The following is a 16953-nucleotide window of genomic DNA, read 5'->3' on the forward strand; positions in this document are numbered from 1 at the left end:
AGAGCGAGACAGTAAGCCTCACTCTAATGTGCGGATTCCCTAGGTGGCTGAGGCTTTTGGATTCAATCCCTTCGCCTCAGGGACCTCGGGCGAGCACCATTCAGCATTGATCCCCACAAATGAGGATCAGACAAAACGGCACTCATGGGGGGTCTCCTAGGGGATCAAAGGCCCCAGCTGCATGCCCTTTGGGCAGGGTTGTGCCAGCCTGACACTGCCAAGGTGCTCAGGTGGCACTGCCAGCTGGCAGATGCACTGCGAGGGTGGCAGGTTGGCAGTGCCTGCGTATTAACTTTCTGTGATTCATGCATGGGGACATCCAAATCCCTCTGCACTGAACCATTTCGAAATTTCTCGCCATTTAGACAATAAGTTGCCGTTTTATTCTTCTGACCAAGATGGATAACCTCACACTTACCCACCTTGAATTCCATCTGTCAACTTTTGGCTCATTCACCTAACCTATCCATACTTCTTTGCAAATTTCTTGTTTCCTCATTGTAACTTGCTTCCCCACCTATTTTAGTGTAATCTCCAAATTTGGCGACAGTACATATTATCCCTGCATGCAAGTCATTAATATAGATTGTAAATCATTGGGGCCCGAGGATTAAACTCTGTGGCACAACACTAGTTACAGCTTGCCAACTAAAAAAAGATTAATTTGTCCCCACTCTACTTTCTGTTGGTTAGCCAACCCTCTATCCAAGCTAATATGTTACCCCAGCCCCTTGGGATCTTACCTTGTGTGTAAACCTCTTGTGCAGCACCTTATCAACTGCCTTCTGGAAGTCCAGATACACTACATCTACAGGACCCCCATTATTCACTCTGCTTGTTACTTCTTCGAAGAACTCTAACAAAATAGTCAAACAGATTTACTCTTCATAAGACCATGCTGACTCTGATGGATTGTGTTTTGACTATCCAAAATGTTCCTACTTCCTTCATAATGGATTCCAACAATTTCTCAATGACAGACTTTAAATGCCCTCTGAAATGGAAAGTGGGCCCAGCCAACGAGGCCCAATCCTGTGAACAAATTTAAAAAACAATAAAATAAGGACCAACTCTTGGCGTTAGTTGACCCCACAGATTCCGGAAGAAGTTCAGAAAATTTAATTCCATTCCAGACGGGTTTCTTAACAAGTTCCTCAAAGAACCTTAAAAAGGCACAAACTGACGGCGAGTGCCTGCCCTACTCCCTTCCCATTGCTGGTCTTCTGAAAACTCAAAACTGTCCCAGAGGCTTCAGATTGCCAACTTCAATGCCAGCCCTTCCGGGGGTCCTCACCCCGTGACCATTTGAAAGTCTGGGCTCCCAGTCTCCGTGGTGATTCTTCAGATGTGAGACCAGGCAGCCAAAATTGGCACATGCTCCAACTTGCAATCATGTTTCATTCTGCAACCATTTAAAATAATGCCATTTTCTTGCCAGTTGTTCACAGTGTGGTGAAGAGGAGTTGGATTTCTGCCTCCCAGTGTGGCAGCGTAACACATTCCCCTCCCGAAGTCAGTTCACTCAGCACAGACCAGGGGTTAAACGTGCCACCTTCCCAACTTACATAGATCAATATCACAATGGGAAATACATCCGGCGACTAGCCAGTTAGGGAATTATAATATGTGGTCATTAATCCTTACTACAGCCACCTGTTCACATCCATCGAAACAATCTGTTTAGGGCTAAAAACGTACCAAATTACATCATAAATAGTACGTCAAAACATTTTCTGTTCAAGCAGATTGTAAGTTCTTGAGTTTCAGCTACAGCTTTGAAAGCTACGTACCAGTGACTGTAATACTCAGTTAAGGAAATAACCCTGAATAGCAGGATAACTACTTCTAATTACACTTACATCCCTTCAAGGGTGGCACACATTTTACACGCCACCCTCCCTCACCCGCATATTTGAAGACTGGAGGGGACACATAAATAAAGTGGCTGTCCAGTCCATGCCTTCCTGCTCACCCCTGACCCGTCTCCCATATTACGAGCAGCCTGTCAGCGTATTAAAGCCTTCAAGTGGCCTGATCCCTTCTTTACGAGGGAAGGTGAAAAGAAGGCAAACAGCACAGCAGTTTTGACAGCGCAGGCAGCAGTTGGTCGGGAACCTGGGGTAGCTCCTTTTGGGGGGGAGGGGGAAGGGGAGGAGAGAGGTGGGGGTTATCTTTTGCCTATCTGGGGAACCTCCCCCCCCCCCCCCCCCCCCCTCCACTTTATGACTTCCTTCTTGGCTTTTCTAACACTTCCCCAGCCCCATCCCCCTCCTCACTGGGATCTCATAGCCCTGCCCACCCCAAATCCCCAGACTTATATTAACTCTGGTATCCTTCTTCGCTGCTGCTTTGAGACTGTTTGTAGTACCAGCGGTGGCCACTACTCTCTCCTGGTGCTGCTGAGTCTACAGAGCAGCTGGCCAATCATATTGGCTGGTAGGTCTCTAGGGTACGGCTTCCTGGGTACGAGAGGCAGAACTCCCAATCTTAACTAATAAGGCTGTCCCCTGCATCATATCACTGTGGTGCAGTGTGGTAAACCACTGTGTTCTTATATTAAGGGTTGTACGGTAGAACCTGCACTACAGGTTCACGTGGGCCCCTGCATGCTAGCTCCGCCCAGGAGCCGGGTTATAAATATGCGTGGCCTCCAGCTCGCAGCCATTTCATCAGCTGCTGTGGGAGGCCACACATCTGATACTGATAAAGCCTCAGTTTGGATTCAACTTGGTCTCCAGTCAAATTGATCGTGCCTCAGGCAGCCACATTTCAGGTCAGCAAGGTGTCAGACAACTTTTAGGTCAGGGAGGACAGCTCTACCCCTCTGTAAAATCCACCCCAATGTTTCCAAAACTTCCATGCCCATGGAAGCTTTATTTGGGCATACAAAGTAATCCATGGGTATGATTTAATGGGACAAAAACAAAGTCCCATTTTGGGCGTATTTAGCAGGATGTTTATCAGCACCTGCGAGGCTGCACTTACCTCATTTCCTGCACAGCCGAGCTCAGCCTGCCAGTGCTGGAAGAGTATTCGCGGATCGGGGGTCTATTTATAAATGCCGCCCCGATCTTTGAACTACCCGGAGCCACCCCACCGTGGCCACCGGGCCCCCCACTGCACCCAACAAACTTCTTAGGGGGTCCTCAAACAACCCCCCCCCCCCCTCCCCACTTCACCTCTTAAGGGCAAGGCTGGGCCCGATCCCTGCCAAGGGCAACCTGACACCCGGGCATCTTGGCACTGCTAGCAGGGTGCCCTGGCAGTACCTCTGCAGCCTGGTAGTGTCAAGGTGCTCAGGTGCCAGCAGGAGGGCCAGGGTACCACCCTACCCAGATACCCACCTCACGGGGGGGTCTCTAATCGCCTGGGAGACCCCCCCAGATGCCGTTACACCAGGCCCCCGTTTGTGGAAACCAGTGCTAAATGGTGTGGTCTCCGAGGGGAGGGCGTTAGTTCCCAGGCCCGGGGAAATATGTTGCAGACATATTTAAAGGAGCCTAATGGCTTCACCGGAGCTTTGTCGCAGGTCAAGGATAGTAATGTAGACATGGGAGCAAGATGGCGAGTTGACATATCAAGCAACAGGAAGGTCAGGGTCATGCTTGCGGACTGAGTGAAGGTGTTCTGCAAAGCGGTCAATCAGTCTGCGTTTAGTCTCCCCAATGTAGCGGAGACGCATTGTGAGCGAATGCAGTAGTCCCAATTGAAAGAAGTGGAAGTGAATCGCCACTTCACCTGGAAGGAGCGTTTGGACAGTGAGGAGGGAGCAGGTAAAGGGCCGGCTGTCACACCTCCGGCGATTGCATTGGGAATGGGAGGATCAACTCAGAGTTACGGCAACTTTTTCCAAGTCATAAATGTTTTTTAAAAGTTGCACAAGTCAAGTCAATTTCACCTAAACTCTCCACACTACAGGGCAGAGCTTTCCGGAAGGATACAATCCCCTGCCTGTCCGAAGGGTTCCTCTGTTTCAACTTTTGCAAGTTTTCCAGTTCTTTCATTTCCCGATTTCTGACACTGTTAAATTTTTTGATGTCACCCTGATTTAGAAATAGAAAGAGAAAGAACTAATTATGATGCTTTCCAAAACAAGTACGCGTGTAAAGTTTTATCAGCTAGTATTCTATGAAGTTCATTTACATTTTATTGTGACAGGGACTCTCATTCAGTTGTGTAATTTAATAATTGCTTCGTAGTACAGAATGCCAATATTGCTGGACGTGAACACATGTTACCAAATCTTTTGATCTTGCACTCATCAGAACAAACACAAGAATGCCAAATTTCAAACAATCACAATTTATACCACAGGAGAAAAGGGTGCTGATTGGTTGGAGAGTTGACTCTGATCGGCCAAAGAGAATGCGACGAGGAGCAATGGGATATGAACAGGAGCTTGACAAGTCAACCCTGGTGTGTTTGCTTGTGGACTCCTGGGGGGGAGGGGGCGGGGGTCCTGCATTCAAATGCCCTCAGTTCCTGATTGGCGGACCTTGCAGCAGGAAGGGAATGGGAGAGTGTCCCTTGAAAACCACGTCCCTACCCCACCCTATTAAACCCTCCTACCATCAGTTTCCCGAGCCTGGGCTCCTCCACAATCTGAGCCTTGGGTAGGTGTGGTACCGGCAGCAGCCACCGTCCACCCAGTGGCTTTGCTAAGTCCAGAAGAGCTGTCGGCCTCTGATTGGCTGGCATTTCTTGTCAGATGGGGCATCCGCCCCTAGCTCCCAGGCGAAGGCCTGTTTCGTGCCTGAGTGGTAGAAGAGGCGGTGGGTCCTTCCTGTAAAGAGGCAGCAAGAATTCACGCTGGCACTCGAGCTGGCAGCTGGGGCTCCATTACTGCCACAGATTCTGTTGTAGGACCCCCCTATTCCAGATCCAACAGCGATTCTTCCACCATCTACCTTGTCAAGTCCCTTTCGAACATATATTTCAATGGAATCGCCACTCACTCCTACAAATTTGAGGAAATTGAGTTATATCACTCTACCCGGAGTTTCACCACGGGCATCACCCACCCACCCTCCATTCTTACTTTTAGAGTTTGGGTGATCTTTCAACAATTCCTTTTATGAAATAAATTTAGAGTACCCAATTCATTTTTTCCAATTAAGGAGCAATTTAGCGTGGCCAATCCACCTACCCTGCACATCTTTTGGGCTGTGGGGGCGAAACCCATGCAAACACGGGGAGAATGTGCAAACTTCGCACGGAGAGTGACCCAGAGCCGGGATCGAACCTGGGACCTCGGCGCCGTGAGGCAGCAGTGCTAACCACTGCGCCACCGTGCTCCCAGAACAATTCTGAAAGGAAACTAACATTGAACGATTATCAATCCCCTTTTCTCCTGACAGATGGTATTGACCTTCTCTGTATTTAACAAAGAACAAAGAACAATACAGCAGAGGAACGGGCCCTTCGGCCCTCCAAGCCTGCACCGATCACATGTCCTATCTAGACCAACCACCTGTATCCTTCCATATCCCGTCTGTTCATGTGCCTCTCCAGATAAGTCTTAATGCTTTTGAATTTCAGGATGGATGTCCAGCCTTTGCTGTTTTTTGTTCCCTTTTGTTTTGTACTGCCCCATGTCCAGTGCTTCATCCTCTATCACCGTGATCCAAGAGGCTAAGTGGTCTGAATCACAGCTGTCACCACAATATCCAACTACATCAGCACTTGGAGGAGTCAAAAGGATTCCACAGTAATAGTTACCAGTCCTTCTTGCTTAATGCAAACAGGCTGTGACAGTGATGTGCTAATCCTGCCCTGCCTGGCCTCTCATCTTGCAACCTCTGGAACCACGCACTTATTCTAAACCCTAGTGCCTGAATCCTAATTGTCACCCAAGTCCCATGCACCCCCTTGCTCACCGATCTACATTGACACACGGTCCAGTAAAGACTTGATGGGCTGAATTTTATATACAAAACTAAAAGCCTGGCACCGCAGCTCAAAGCGTGGGTGGGGAGGGCGTCAACCCTGCTTTGGCGGACGGTGGCGGAACCCAGGCCGTATTTTGGCAACAGAAAAAAAAGATGGCAACTTGTCCCTAAAAGCTTCTCGCCCAATCATAGGGCTAGTGGCTCAGCAACCTGAGCCGCTCCACCACAAGTGGCCATTATCGCGTTGCACCTGGAGGAAAGAGGGTGCATTAAAGGCTGGTGCCCTCCAAGCAGGGTAAGCGAAGTTGGGGGTAAATGGTGCCTGGCAGAAAGGCCCCAGCGATTATTGGAGGGCAGGGGGTGGGGTTGTGTCTCGGTGAACAGGCGTGGTCGGTGTGGCCGTGGCCACTGGTAACTCTCAGTGGGCCAAAGTATCGCCAAAAATAAGGAGGCCCCATTCCGGTACCTAGTAGGAGGCTGTTCACCGAACAATCTCCCCACCAACAGCAGGTTCCCCAGCCTTTGGTGAAAGGCCCATGGGGGCAGGAGCGGAGCCTGAAATTGACGCTTCAGTGGTTTATTTGTGCTCCTGGCAGCTGGGCTGTCTGCAATCCTTCCCATGCCATTTTGCCTGCCCTCTTGTCTCCCTTCCATCTTGTTCCCGAAGGGCTGATAAAATTCGGCGGGGTGTTGAAATTCTCATTTCTCATTCTTATTTACCAATTTGGGGTTGGAAAATAACTCGACTTTTGGTTAATTAGAAGCACTGCTGAAGAGAATTAAGTAGGAATGAAGAAATAAAATACCCGTTTGGATTTTGTGAGCCGACCGTATTCCTTTAATGGTCCAATAACCTTGGCATCCAATCTTTCCACCTGATACGGGGAAGAAGGCAAAGAATGAATTATTTCAAAGATCAATCTCATGAAGAAACTGTTACCACAAATCTAATTGTGAAGTTATGACAAAACATTGTGACTTCGCAATAATAGAAGCATGTTTTTGCCATTTGGCCAATTCCTTCATGTGGTAATTAACTTCCATGATGTGGTTATCACCTCTTATCACTTGATCTGCACAGTCTCCCTGAGCATTTCATTCTTTCTCTGTGTAAGAAGCCTCAACCTCGTGAAAACTGATTATTACTGATTATTATTGTCATCATTTGCTAAAAAACCCTTATGGAATAATAGTCAAGATTTTACTTATTACATCCATAGGAACTTAGGAAAAGGAGTAGGCCATTCAGCCCCTCGAGCCGTGCCATCATTTAATGAGATCATGATTAATCTGTGGCCCAACTCCTTGGATTGGATTCTCCAATGGCCGACGGTGAAATCGCGTTCGCCGATCGGCCGGAGAATCCCTGTTTATGCCAGAAACGGGGGCGGCTCCGACCCTCAAAGCGTACACCGCATGCCGTACAGGGCGTCACCTGAGGCCCTCCCCCAGTGCTCAGCCCCCGATGGGCCGAGTCCCCGACGGCGTCGGTCGCGCGTGCTCACACCTTTCGGGGACCTCGTGTGGCGGCTGCGGACTGTGTCCAGCACCACCAGTGTTGGGGGTGGGTCGCCATTTCGCTGGCAGGGGGGACTTTGACGGGGGTTGGGGGGACTGGTGGCGGGGTGGTCTGGGGATGGTGAGGCTGGTTACTAGCGGGGCGGTTTTTGGCAGGCCAGGTCTGTGCGTGGCCGGTGCCATGTTGTACGGCACAGCCGCCGCAGGCTGCCGCCGTGTGGATGCGGCCGTATCCACAGGTAAAGCCGGGGGCATTACACTGCGCGGCTGCTAGTCCCCCACCGTGTGGAGGATCGGTGCAGGGGCGGCGCCAACTTTCTGGTCGTAAGACCAGATGGATGGTGTGGACAAAGCAGCGGATACTGAGAATCCAGCCCCATATACCTGCCTTTAGTCCAGATCCCTTAATATCTTTGCTCAACAAAAATCTATCTCTCTATCTCGGATTCAAAACTAAAACTGTTCCAGCTGCAACTGCTGTTTGTGGGAGAGAGTTCCAAACCTCTACCACTTTTTGCGTGAAGAAGTGCTTCCCAACATCGCTCCCGAAAGGTCTGGCCCTAATTTTTAGAATTGTATCTGAAAGGGCGAAGGAGATTTCAGCTTTTGTGACTCCAGATGGTATATACCAATTCAAAGTTATGCCATTTGGCATGGAAAACGCACCAGCCACATTTCAACGGTTAACTAACAAAGTTGTTTCAGGATTACCCAATTGTGAGGTATACATCGACGATCTGGTGATTTTCAGCCAGACATGGACAGAACATTTGAAACATCTGATGGAGTTATTCGACTGACTTCTGGAGGCGGGTTTGGTGATAAACCTAGCCAAAAGTGAATTTGGAAAAGCCCGAATCACGTTCCTGGAGGAGTTTTCGATGCCCTCGAGTCAAAGGGAAATAATGCGATTTCTTGGCATGAGTGGATTTGATCGAACATGTGTGCAAATGTTTTGTAGTGTGATTGCTCCACTGATGGATTTGCTGAAGAAACGTCAAAAATTTCAATGGACAGCGGAGTTTCAACAGGCATTTGACTGCCTGAAAGCTGTGATAACCAATGCGCATGTGTTGGAGAATTACAAAGGACTCTATGATCAGATTGAACTAAAGTATCTGACTTTAAAGAGAAATGCCGAGGCATAGAGAATTGGACGGATTGTGCAGAGACCTTCCTGTTCAACGAGACTGTCAATCATGAAGGATTTCAGTTGGAGGAAGAAGAACGGAAAAAAATTGACTTTATTATTATACCTGTTTGCGTGTGTTGTTTTTTTAAACGAACAAGTATATTTGCTGTGTGCATTTCTTAAAGGATAGTGCAAAGGTGAAAAATGGAACCATATTGAAGTTGATGGGGGTTTTTTTCTGGGGGGGAGGTGTCATGTGAGAGTACCCTTTAAGAAATGAGTATTTAAGAAATGTACCTTTAAGAAATGGAGCTGCTCATGTTACTGGAGTGATGTCAGAGTGTGGGTGGAGCTGAGCTCCACTTCTGCTTTTTAGTTTCAGTTTGAGAAAGCGTGGGTGTGTCTGTGAGCTGCACTGCTGTTGGTCTCTGCCATGAAGGACTATTTCTTAATCATTTGGTTAATTCAGAATGAATTATAAATGTTTTCAGTCTTGAATGTAAACCCTAATGTGCTCCTGTTTGAAGGTTTGTTAAGCCTTTTGGATGTTAAAAGGACGGCATACAGATTACTTAGTGTTGTATTCTTTAGGGGGTGTATTTGATTTACTGTTTGCTAAGATATTCACTGTTTGTTTTAAAAAGGTTAACTTGAGTTCATAGAATAAACATTGTTATGTTTTAAAAAAACATTGGTCCATTTTCTGCTGTACCATACCTGTAGAGTGGGCCATGTGCTCCCCATGCCACAATCTATTAAAAGTTGTGGGTCAGGTGAACTCCATGATACACTTTGGGATTCTCCTAACCATGGCCCATAACATTACTTAGTCCCTTTCCCTCCTTCAATTTGAGGGCAGGTTATGATAGGGTAATGGTTATTGTTTTGGATTAGTAACCCAAAGGACATGAGTTCAAATCCTGCTAAGTTTATTTAATGAGTTGGGGAGGTGAAGTGCATATCATTGCAGGCTGTTTTGAAGAGTTAGATATGTTGTGCCAAATGTCTGCTCCATTTCAAAATTTACTTTAGTTTGCAAAATGAGTTTGTAGAATTTTTTTCTCACAACATTCCTGAAGCAATAGATTGTGGAACTGATTCGACGTAAAGTTAAATTAGATTTAGTATTGTGTAATGAGGTAGGTTAATTAGCAATGTCACAATAAAAGATCCCTTGGGAAATAGTGATCATAATACCATTGAATCCCACATTAAATTTGAAAGTGGCAAACTCCAATCACAATCAAGAAACTTGAAGGCAAAGCCAATTTTGTACAAAAATCGTTCACAGGTACGAGGGGAGAACTGGTTATGGTTGATTGGGTAAATAGGCTAAAAGGACTGGATGGATACCCAGTAGAGTTTTACAAGAAATTCTTGGAGATAGTGGGACCGGTCCTGACAAGGGTTTTTAATGAGGCAAGGGACAGAGGGACCCTGCCACCGACGATGTCTCAAGCCACCATCTCGCTGATACTGAAGCGGGACAAGGACCCGGAATCCTGCGGGTCATACAGGCCAATCTCCCTGATCAATGTGGATGCCAAGCTCCTGGCGATTAGAATTGAGGACTGCGTACCGGAGGTGATTGGGGACGGTCAGACAGGGTTTGTGAAAGGCAGGCAGCTAACTTGAGAAGATTGCTTAATGTGATCATGATGCCCCCGACGGGCAAGGAGGTGGAGGTAGTGGTGGCAATGGACGCTGAGAAGACCTTCGACTGGGTGGAGTGGGGCTATTTGTGGGAGGTGCTTGGATGGTTTGGGTTCGAGGAGGGACTGGTTAACTGGGTCAGACTATTGTACCAGGCTCCAAAAGCTAGCATTAGGATGAACAGGATAATGTCAGATTATTTCAGACTGCACTGCGGGCCAGGCAGGGGTGCCCACTCTCCCCGCTGCTGTTTGCGCTGGCCATAGAGCCGTTGGCGATGGTGTTGAGAGCTGCGAAGGGGTGGAAGGGAATGACTAGGGGGGTCGGGGGTGGAACATAGGGTCTCTCTCTATGCGGACGACCTGCTCCTGTACGTGTCGGACCCACTGGCCGGGATGGAAAATATACTGGAAACATTGAGGACGTTCAGCCGGTTTTCAGGGTACAAATTAAATATGGCCAAGAGTGAGATGTTTGTGGTGCAGGCAAGGGGCCAGGAGATTAGACTGAAGGATCTGCCATTTAGGTTGGTGGAGGAAAGTTTCCGGTACTTGGGGATACAGGTGGCACGAGACTGGGGCAGGTTGCATAAGTTAAATTTGACTAGAGTGGTGGAACAAATGAAGAGGGAGTTTCGGAGATGGGATGCACTCCCGCTGTCACTGGCGGGGAGGGTGCAGACTGTAAAGATGACAAACCTCCCTAGATTTCTGTTAGTCTTCCAGTGCCTCCCGATCTTTATCCCAAGGTCCTTCTTCAAAAGGACTGGCAAAATCATCATGAGCTTTGTCTGGGCGGGAAAATCCCCGCGGATGAAGAAGGTGATGCTTGAAAGGAGCCGCAGCGAGGGGGAACTGGCATTGCCGAGTCTGATCAACTACTACTGTGCGGCTAACATAGCCATGATAAGGAAGTGGATGGTGGGTACGGGGTCTATCTGGGAGTGAGTGGAGGCAGCTTCGTGCAGGGGCACTAGTTTGGCAGCCCTGGTCACGGCTCCCCTACCGCTGTCGCCGGCCAGGTACTCCACCAGCCCGGTAGTGGGGGCGGCCCTGCGACTATGGGGCCAGTGGAGGAGGCATGTGGGAGGGGGGGGGGGGGGGGGGGCGGTGTCTGTCTGGGCTCCAATATGTGATAACCATCGGTTTGCCCCCGGGAACATGGATGGAGGGTTTCGAACATGGTGGCGGGCGGGGGTGGGGAGGGTGGGCGATATGTTCCTGGAGGGGAGCGTTGCGAGTTTGAGGGGCTTGGAGGAGAAATTTGGGCTGGTAAGGGGAAATGACTTTAGGTACTTACAGGTACTTACTTTGTACGCAGACAGGTCCCATCCTTCCCACGCCTCCCGCCAAAAGGGATCCGGGACAGAATAGTCTCTAGAGGAGAAGGAGGAGAGGGTAGAGTCTCGGATATCTACAAGGTGCTCATGAAGGGGGAAGAGTCCCAGACGGAGGAACTGAAGCTCAAATGGGAGGAGGGGCTTGGTGGGGAGATGGAGGGCGGGCTGTGGGCGGAAGCCCTGAGTAGGGTAAACTCAACCGCAACATGTGCCAGGCTCGGCCTGATTCAATTTAAGGTCGTTCATCGGGCCCACATGACGGTAGCTCGGATGAGCAAATTCTTTGGGGTAGAGGACAAGTGCGCTAGATGCCCGGGAGGACCAGCGAACCATGTTCACATGTTTTGGGCATGCCCTAAGCTTAGGGGATACTGGGAGGGATTTGCAGGAGTCATGTCCCAGGTGCTGAAAACAAGGGTGGTGATGAGTCCAGGGGTGGTAATTTTCGGGGTTTCGGAAGACCCGGGAGTCCAGGGGGAGTAAGAGGCAGATGTTCTGGCCTTTGCTTCCCTAATAGCCCGGCGGCGAATACTGCTGGCCTGGAGGGACTCAAAACCCCCGAAGACCGAACTATGGCTTTCGGACATGTCAAGTTTTCTGGGTATGGAAAAAATTAAGTTCACCTTGAGGGGATCTGTACTGGGGTTCCCCCGAAGGTGGCAACCATTCATCGACTTCTTAAAAAAATAGGCTAAAAGGTATGGCGGTAAATGAACAGTGTGAAACATTTCAAAATATTCAACAAAAATACTTCAGTGAAAGATGAGTGAGTTTGAGTGCCTCCTAGGCTGGACGTCAGACTGCATCTAGCGATTTCTAAATAAAGCAACTTCATCACGACATTCCAAAGCTGCTGGACATTGAATTCTTCAATATTAGTGGATATCTGATATAAGGAAATTGAGATACAGTCATCTGGCATTGAAGACAAATGGACTTTAGAGCTTTATATCAAAATACTGGTACTGGTACAGTCTCTGAAGGAGAAAAGAGGGGTGGGTTTTTTGACTGGAGTCCTTCCATCAGAATATCAGGTCCCAGCTGTATCATTCACAATTGCTGATGACCTCCAGAAATTTTTCACCATTTCTTCTTGATTTTTGGCATTAGTTGATTTTGTTTCTCTTTCTATTTGAATGTGGTGAAGAAAAGAAAGCGACATGCTTAAGTTCTGTTTCACTGAATGGGAGGTCGCCCATGGCATTCGCCAATGTTTCAAATAATGTTTTCTTTAAATGTTCATTCCGCAGGGACTGTTTTGATTTCACTTGCTGAGTATCACCTAAGACTGATTCTAATCCTGAAACTACCTCCTGTAGTTAATAGGAATGAATGCTTTTCAAACTTGGTGAAACTTAGGCAGTTCAATCAGCTTTGTGCTTATATCTTCTCTGGCTAAAATTATTTGAAGCTTGTCGGTCTTGGAGTGCAGTCAGGACTTTTACCACCCTCTGAGAGAAACTATCTCCACTTGGAGAAGCAAGGTTGATCAGGGATAGTGAGCATGGCTTTGTCAGAGGGAGCTCATACCTGACAAATTTGATTGAAGTTTTTGAGGATATGACCAGGTGTGTAGATGAGGGGAGTGAAGTTGATGTGGTTTATATGGATTTCATCAAAGCCTCTGACAAGGTTCCACATTGGAGACTAATAAAGAAGGCACATGGGACACAGGGTAATTTGATAAGGTGGATTCAAAATTGGCTTAGTTGTTGGAGACAGAGGGTGATGAGCTGTTTTAGTGACTGGAAACCAGTGTTCAGTGACGTACCACAGGGATCTACATAAACAACACAGATGACTATGTGGGGGGTAGGATCAGCAAGTTTGTGGATGACACAAAGATTGGCCAGGTGGTTAAAAGTGAGATTGAGCGCCTTGGGTTACAGGAGGATATTGACAGGATGGTCAAACGGGCAGAAAATGGCAGATGGAATTTAACCCTGAAAAGTGTGAGGTGATACACTTTGGAAGGAGTAATTTGACAAGGAAGCATTCAATGAATGGTTTGACACTGGGACGTTCAGTCCATAGATCTCTGAAGATAGACAGGCAGGTTAATAGGGTGGCGAAATGAGACACTTGTCTTTATTAATCGAAGCAGAGATTACAAAAGCAGGGAGGTCATGTTGCAGCTGTACAGAACTTTGATGAGGCCACAGCTGGAGCACTGTGTGCAATTCTGGTCACCACATTATAGGAAGGATGTGATTTCACTGGAGGGGGTGCAGAGGCGATTCGTCAGGATGTTGCCTAGGATGGAATATTTAAGTTATAAAGAGGGGTTGGATAGGCTTGGGTTGTTTTTGCTGGAGCAGAGAAGACTGAGGGGTGACCTGATCGAGGTGTATAAGATTATGAAGGGCATGGACAGGGTGAATATGGAGCAGCTGTTCCCCTTAGTTGAAGGGTCAGTCACGAGGGGAGACAGGTTCAAGATGAGGGGCAGCAGGTTTCGGGGGGATTTGAGGAAAAACCTTTTTTACTGAGAGGGTGGTGACGGTATGGAATGTACTGCCTGGGTGGGTTGTAGATGCGGGTTGCCTCACATTCTTTGAGAAGAACCTGGATGAGCCCTTGGCACATCATAACATTCAAGGTCAAGTGCTGGCAAATGGGATTAGGTAGGTAGGTCAGGTGTTTTTCATGTATCGGTGCAGACGCTAAGGGCCGAATGGCCTCTTCTGCTCTGTATTATTCCATGATTCTGAAGAAATTCCTCCTTCTCTCAGTCTTAAATGGCCTCCTCTTTTTTCTGAGATTACGTCCCCTGGTTTTAGACTCACAGCTGGGGAAACATCCTATCTACATCCACCCTGTCATGTCCTGGAAGAATTTTGTAAGATTCGATGATGCTACCCCTCATTCTTGAAAGATCTTGGGAATACAGACCCAGTCTCCGCAAACAACAATCCTGCCATCCAGGGATTGATCTGGGGAACCTCCATTGCACTCCTGATGGTCCTGATGGTGGGGGTGCCCAGAACCAGGGGGAACAGACTGAGGATACGGGGTAGACCATTTAGGACTGAGATGAGGAGAAATCTCTTCACCCAGAGAGTGATCGGCCTGTGGAATTTGCTACCACAGGAAGCAGTTGAGGCCAAAATCATTGAATGTTTTCAAGAAGCAGTTAGATATATCACTGGGGGCGAAGGGGATCAAAGGATATTGAGGGGGAAGGCAGGATCAGGCTATTGAACTTGATGATCAGCCATGATCATAATGGCGGAACAGGCTTGAAGGGCCGAATGGCCTCCTTCTTTTCCTATTTTCTATGCTTCTATATTTTCCTCATATCAGCAACTTGGGATATGTGCAAATTACCTGAAGCATGCATTTTAACTTAATATTGCCTCCAAGAATCTGTATAACCGACAAAGAAGGGGGGGGAAAAACTTGAATACTTACTGCATTTGAGTTTGAATATCCTGTACCATGCACGAGTTTGCCAACACTTCTCCACACAGTGAGTTCCTAAGTTCAGCTGAGCTGTCAAGGGTAACTTAGATGATGTTGAGTAGAGGCCTAGTATCTCCATCCACCCATTTCCTCAGAATGAAGGCTAAAAGGTCACAAGAAGCATCTCCCAGGCCTCTCTTGATTCCCCCAAAGTTAGAATTCACAAAGCAACATTGCTAAATAAATACCTAAAGGTGGTGATTGAAAATGTAATTACCTGAAAACTGTGAATAACAGACCATTTTGTACCAAACTAGTATCACTGTGATTCCAGAATGCAATTACGCGTGCAAGTGATAAGCATTTACCCATATTATTTTTCCCGAGTGAGGGCCCTGTACAGTGCGATACCAAATACACCTTCCAAACCCATGACAATTACCAGCTAGGACAAGAGCAGCAGATACCTGGGAACCCCACCACCTGGAGATTCCCCTCCAAGTCACTCACCACCCTAACTTGGAAATATATAGCCGTTCCTTCACTGTCGCCGGGGCAGCATCCTGGAATTCCCTCCCTAACAGCACAGTGGGTGTACCTACACCTGAAGGACTGCTGCGGCTCAAGAAGGCAACTAGCCACCACCTTCTGAAGGGCAACTAGGGATGGCATCCCATAAATGAATTTTAAAAAACACAATGTCACAAAATAAATCACCTCCATGAACAGTCTTTTCTGTGAACATTACTACCTCTGCCTGACGATAGTCCTGAATTTTGGACATCTCCTCTCCGAAGTCCTTGAGGCATCGCCGCATCTCTGGATTCTCGGTGTTTGCAAAGTCCATGATCTGTTTGATCAGCAGGTCAACCTTGTCTCTCAGTCTGGCATTCTTCCGTGTGTAGGAAGCCAGGAGCAAGCAGAATTGGCCCAGATACTTTTCTGCATTGTTCACTGTCCCTTCCATGATCTTAACCTGAGAATCCCTTTTTGAAAAGAATTAAAAAATCAAAAGGTGAAAGCAGGACATGTAGAGAGCAGCAATTTCAGATAATGCTGTGAGGGATTGGGACGCTGGAAGCATTAATGAGGGATGAGTGAAACTCTGGAATAAAAGCCCAAGACAAAATCAGAATTTTGGTAGTGGAATGGTGTTGGGTTAGTTCCGAGCTCTTCTGTGCTGAATCCAAGCTAAAGAAGACATTGATTTCTTTCTAAAGTTACAGCAGTCATCAACCCTCTTTACTGATGGAAATTTCAGATTGAGTCAACTCTGCAGTTTCTTGTTTGTTCCCCGTTGCCTATTTGTCAGCTGCTCAGATGGCCTCTTGGATTCAGTGGACGAGAGGGAACCAAATCACCAACTCGCAAGACTGGTTTCCACAAATACCGAAACAAGCTCCTTGTGCAGCTCTGTCCCCAATTCGCTTTTATAAACAAGTCGGCTTTGTCCTGCCACAAATCTGTTCTGACTCTTGATTTATTTTTGGACTTTGGTGACTGAAAGACAGCCTCAAATCCTAGGAACATTTTCCTCCCCGACAGGGCAGCATGGCGGGGCTTGCAACTCACATGCCTCTGAGCTTCATTCTGTTCTGAATTTAACTACAGGCATCAGACTTAGTGTTGAGGTGCTCACCTGCACACAATCGCGTACCTCTAGATCCTTCTGGGCAGTTTTGGCTGCATTGCCGGGAGTATAACTATGACCTTAAGGGCGAGGGCAGAAGAAAGATGGCTACCAGCAAGAAAAATAGCTGAAGAACATAGACATAGAACATTACAGCGCAGTACAGGCCCTTCGGCCCTCGATGTTGCGCCGACCTGTGAAACCACTCTAAAGCCCATCTACACTATTCCCTTATCGTCCATATGTCTATCCAATGACCATTTGAATGCCCTTAGTGTTGGTGAGTCCACTACTGTTGCAGGCAGGGCATTCCACGCCCTTACTACTCTCTGAGTAAAGAACTTACCTCTGACATCTGTCCTATATCTATCTCCCCTCAATTTAAAGCTAT

General features: G+C 47.6%; 1 protein-coding gene across 1 annotated transcript in view; it reads right to left on the reverse strand.

Annotated features, from left to right (window-relative positions):
- The window catches only part of LOC140430399 (CBY1-interacting BAR domain-containing protein 2-like), a 45047-nt gene that overhangs the window by 17149 nt on the left and 10945 nt on the right, over positions 1–16953 (reverse strand). The window contains exons 2-5 of the mRNA XM_072517859.1: positions 15684–15918; positions 6695–6763; positions 3942–4043; positions 1791–1796 (exon numbers count right to left, since the gene is read on the reverse strand). Coding sequence (XP_072373960.1) covers positions 1791–1796; positions 3942–4043; positions 6695–6763; positions 15684–15918 — 412 coding nt within the window. The remainder of the gene's footprint in view (positions 1–1790; positions 1797–3941; positions 4044–6694; positions 6764–15683; positions 15919–16953) is intronic.

The sequence above is a fragment of the Scyliorhinus torazame genome, chromosome 10 (genome assembly GCF_047496885.1).
Source record: "Scyliorhinus torazame isolate Kashiwa2021f chromosome 10, sScyTor2.1, whole genome shotgun sequence".
Lineage (NCBI taxonomy): Eukaryota > Metazoa > Chordata > Chondrichthyes > Carcharhiniformes > Scyliorhinidae > Scyliorhinus > Scyliorhinus torazame.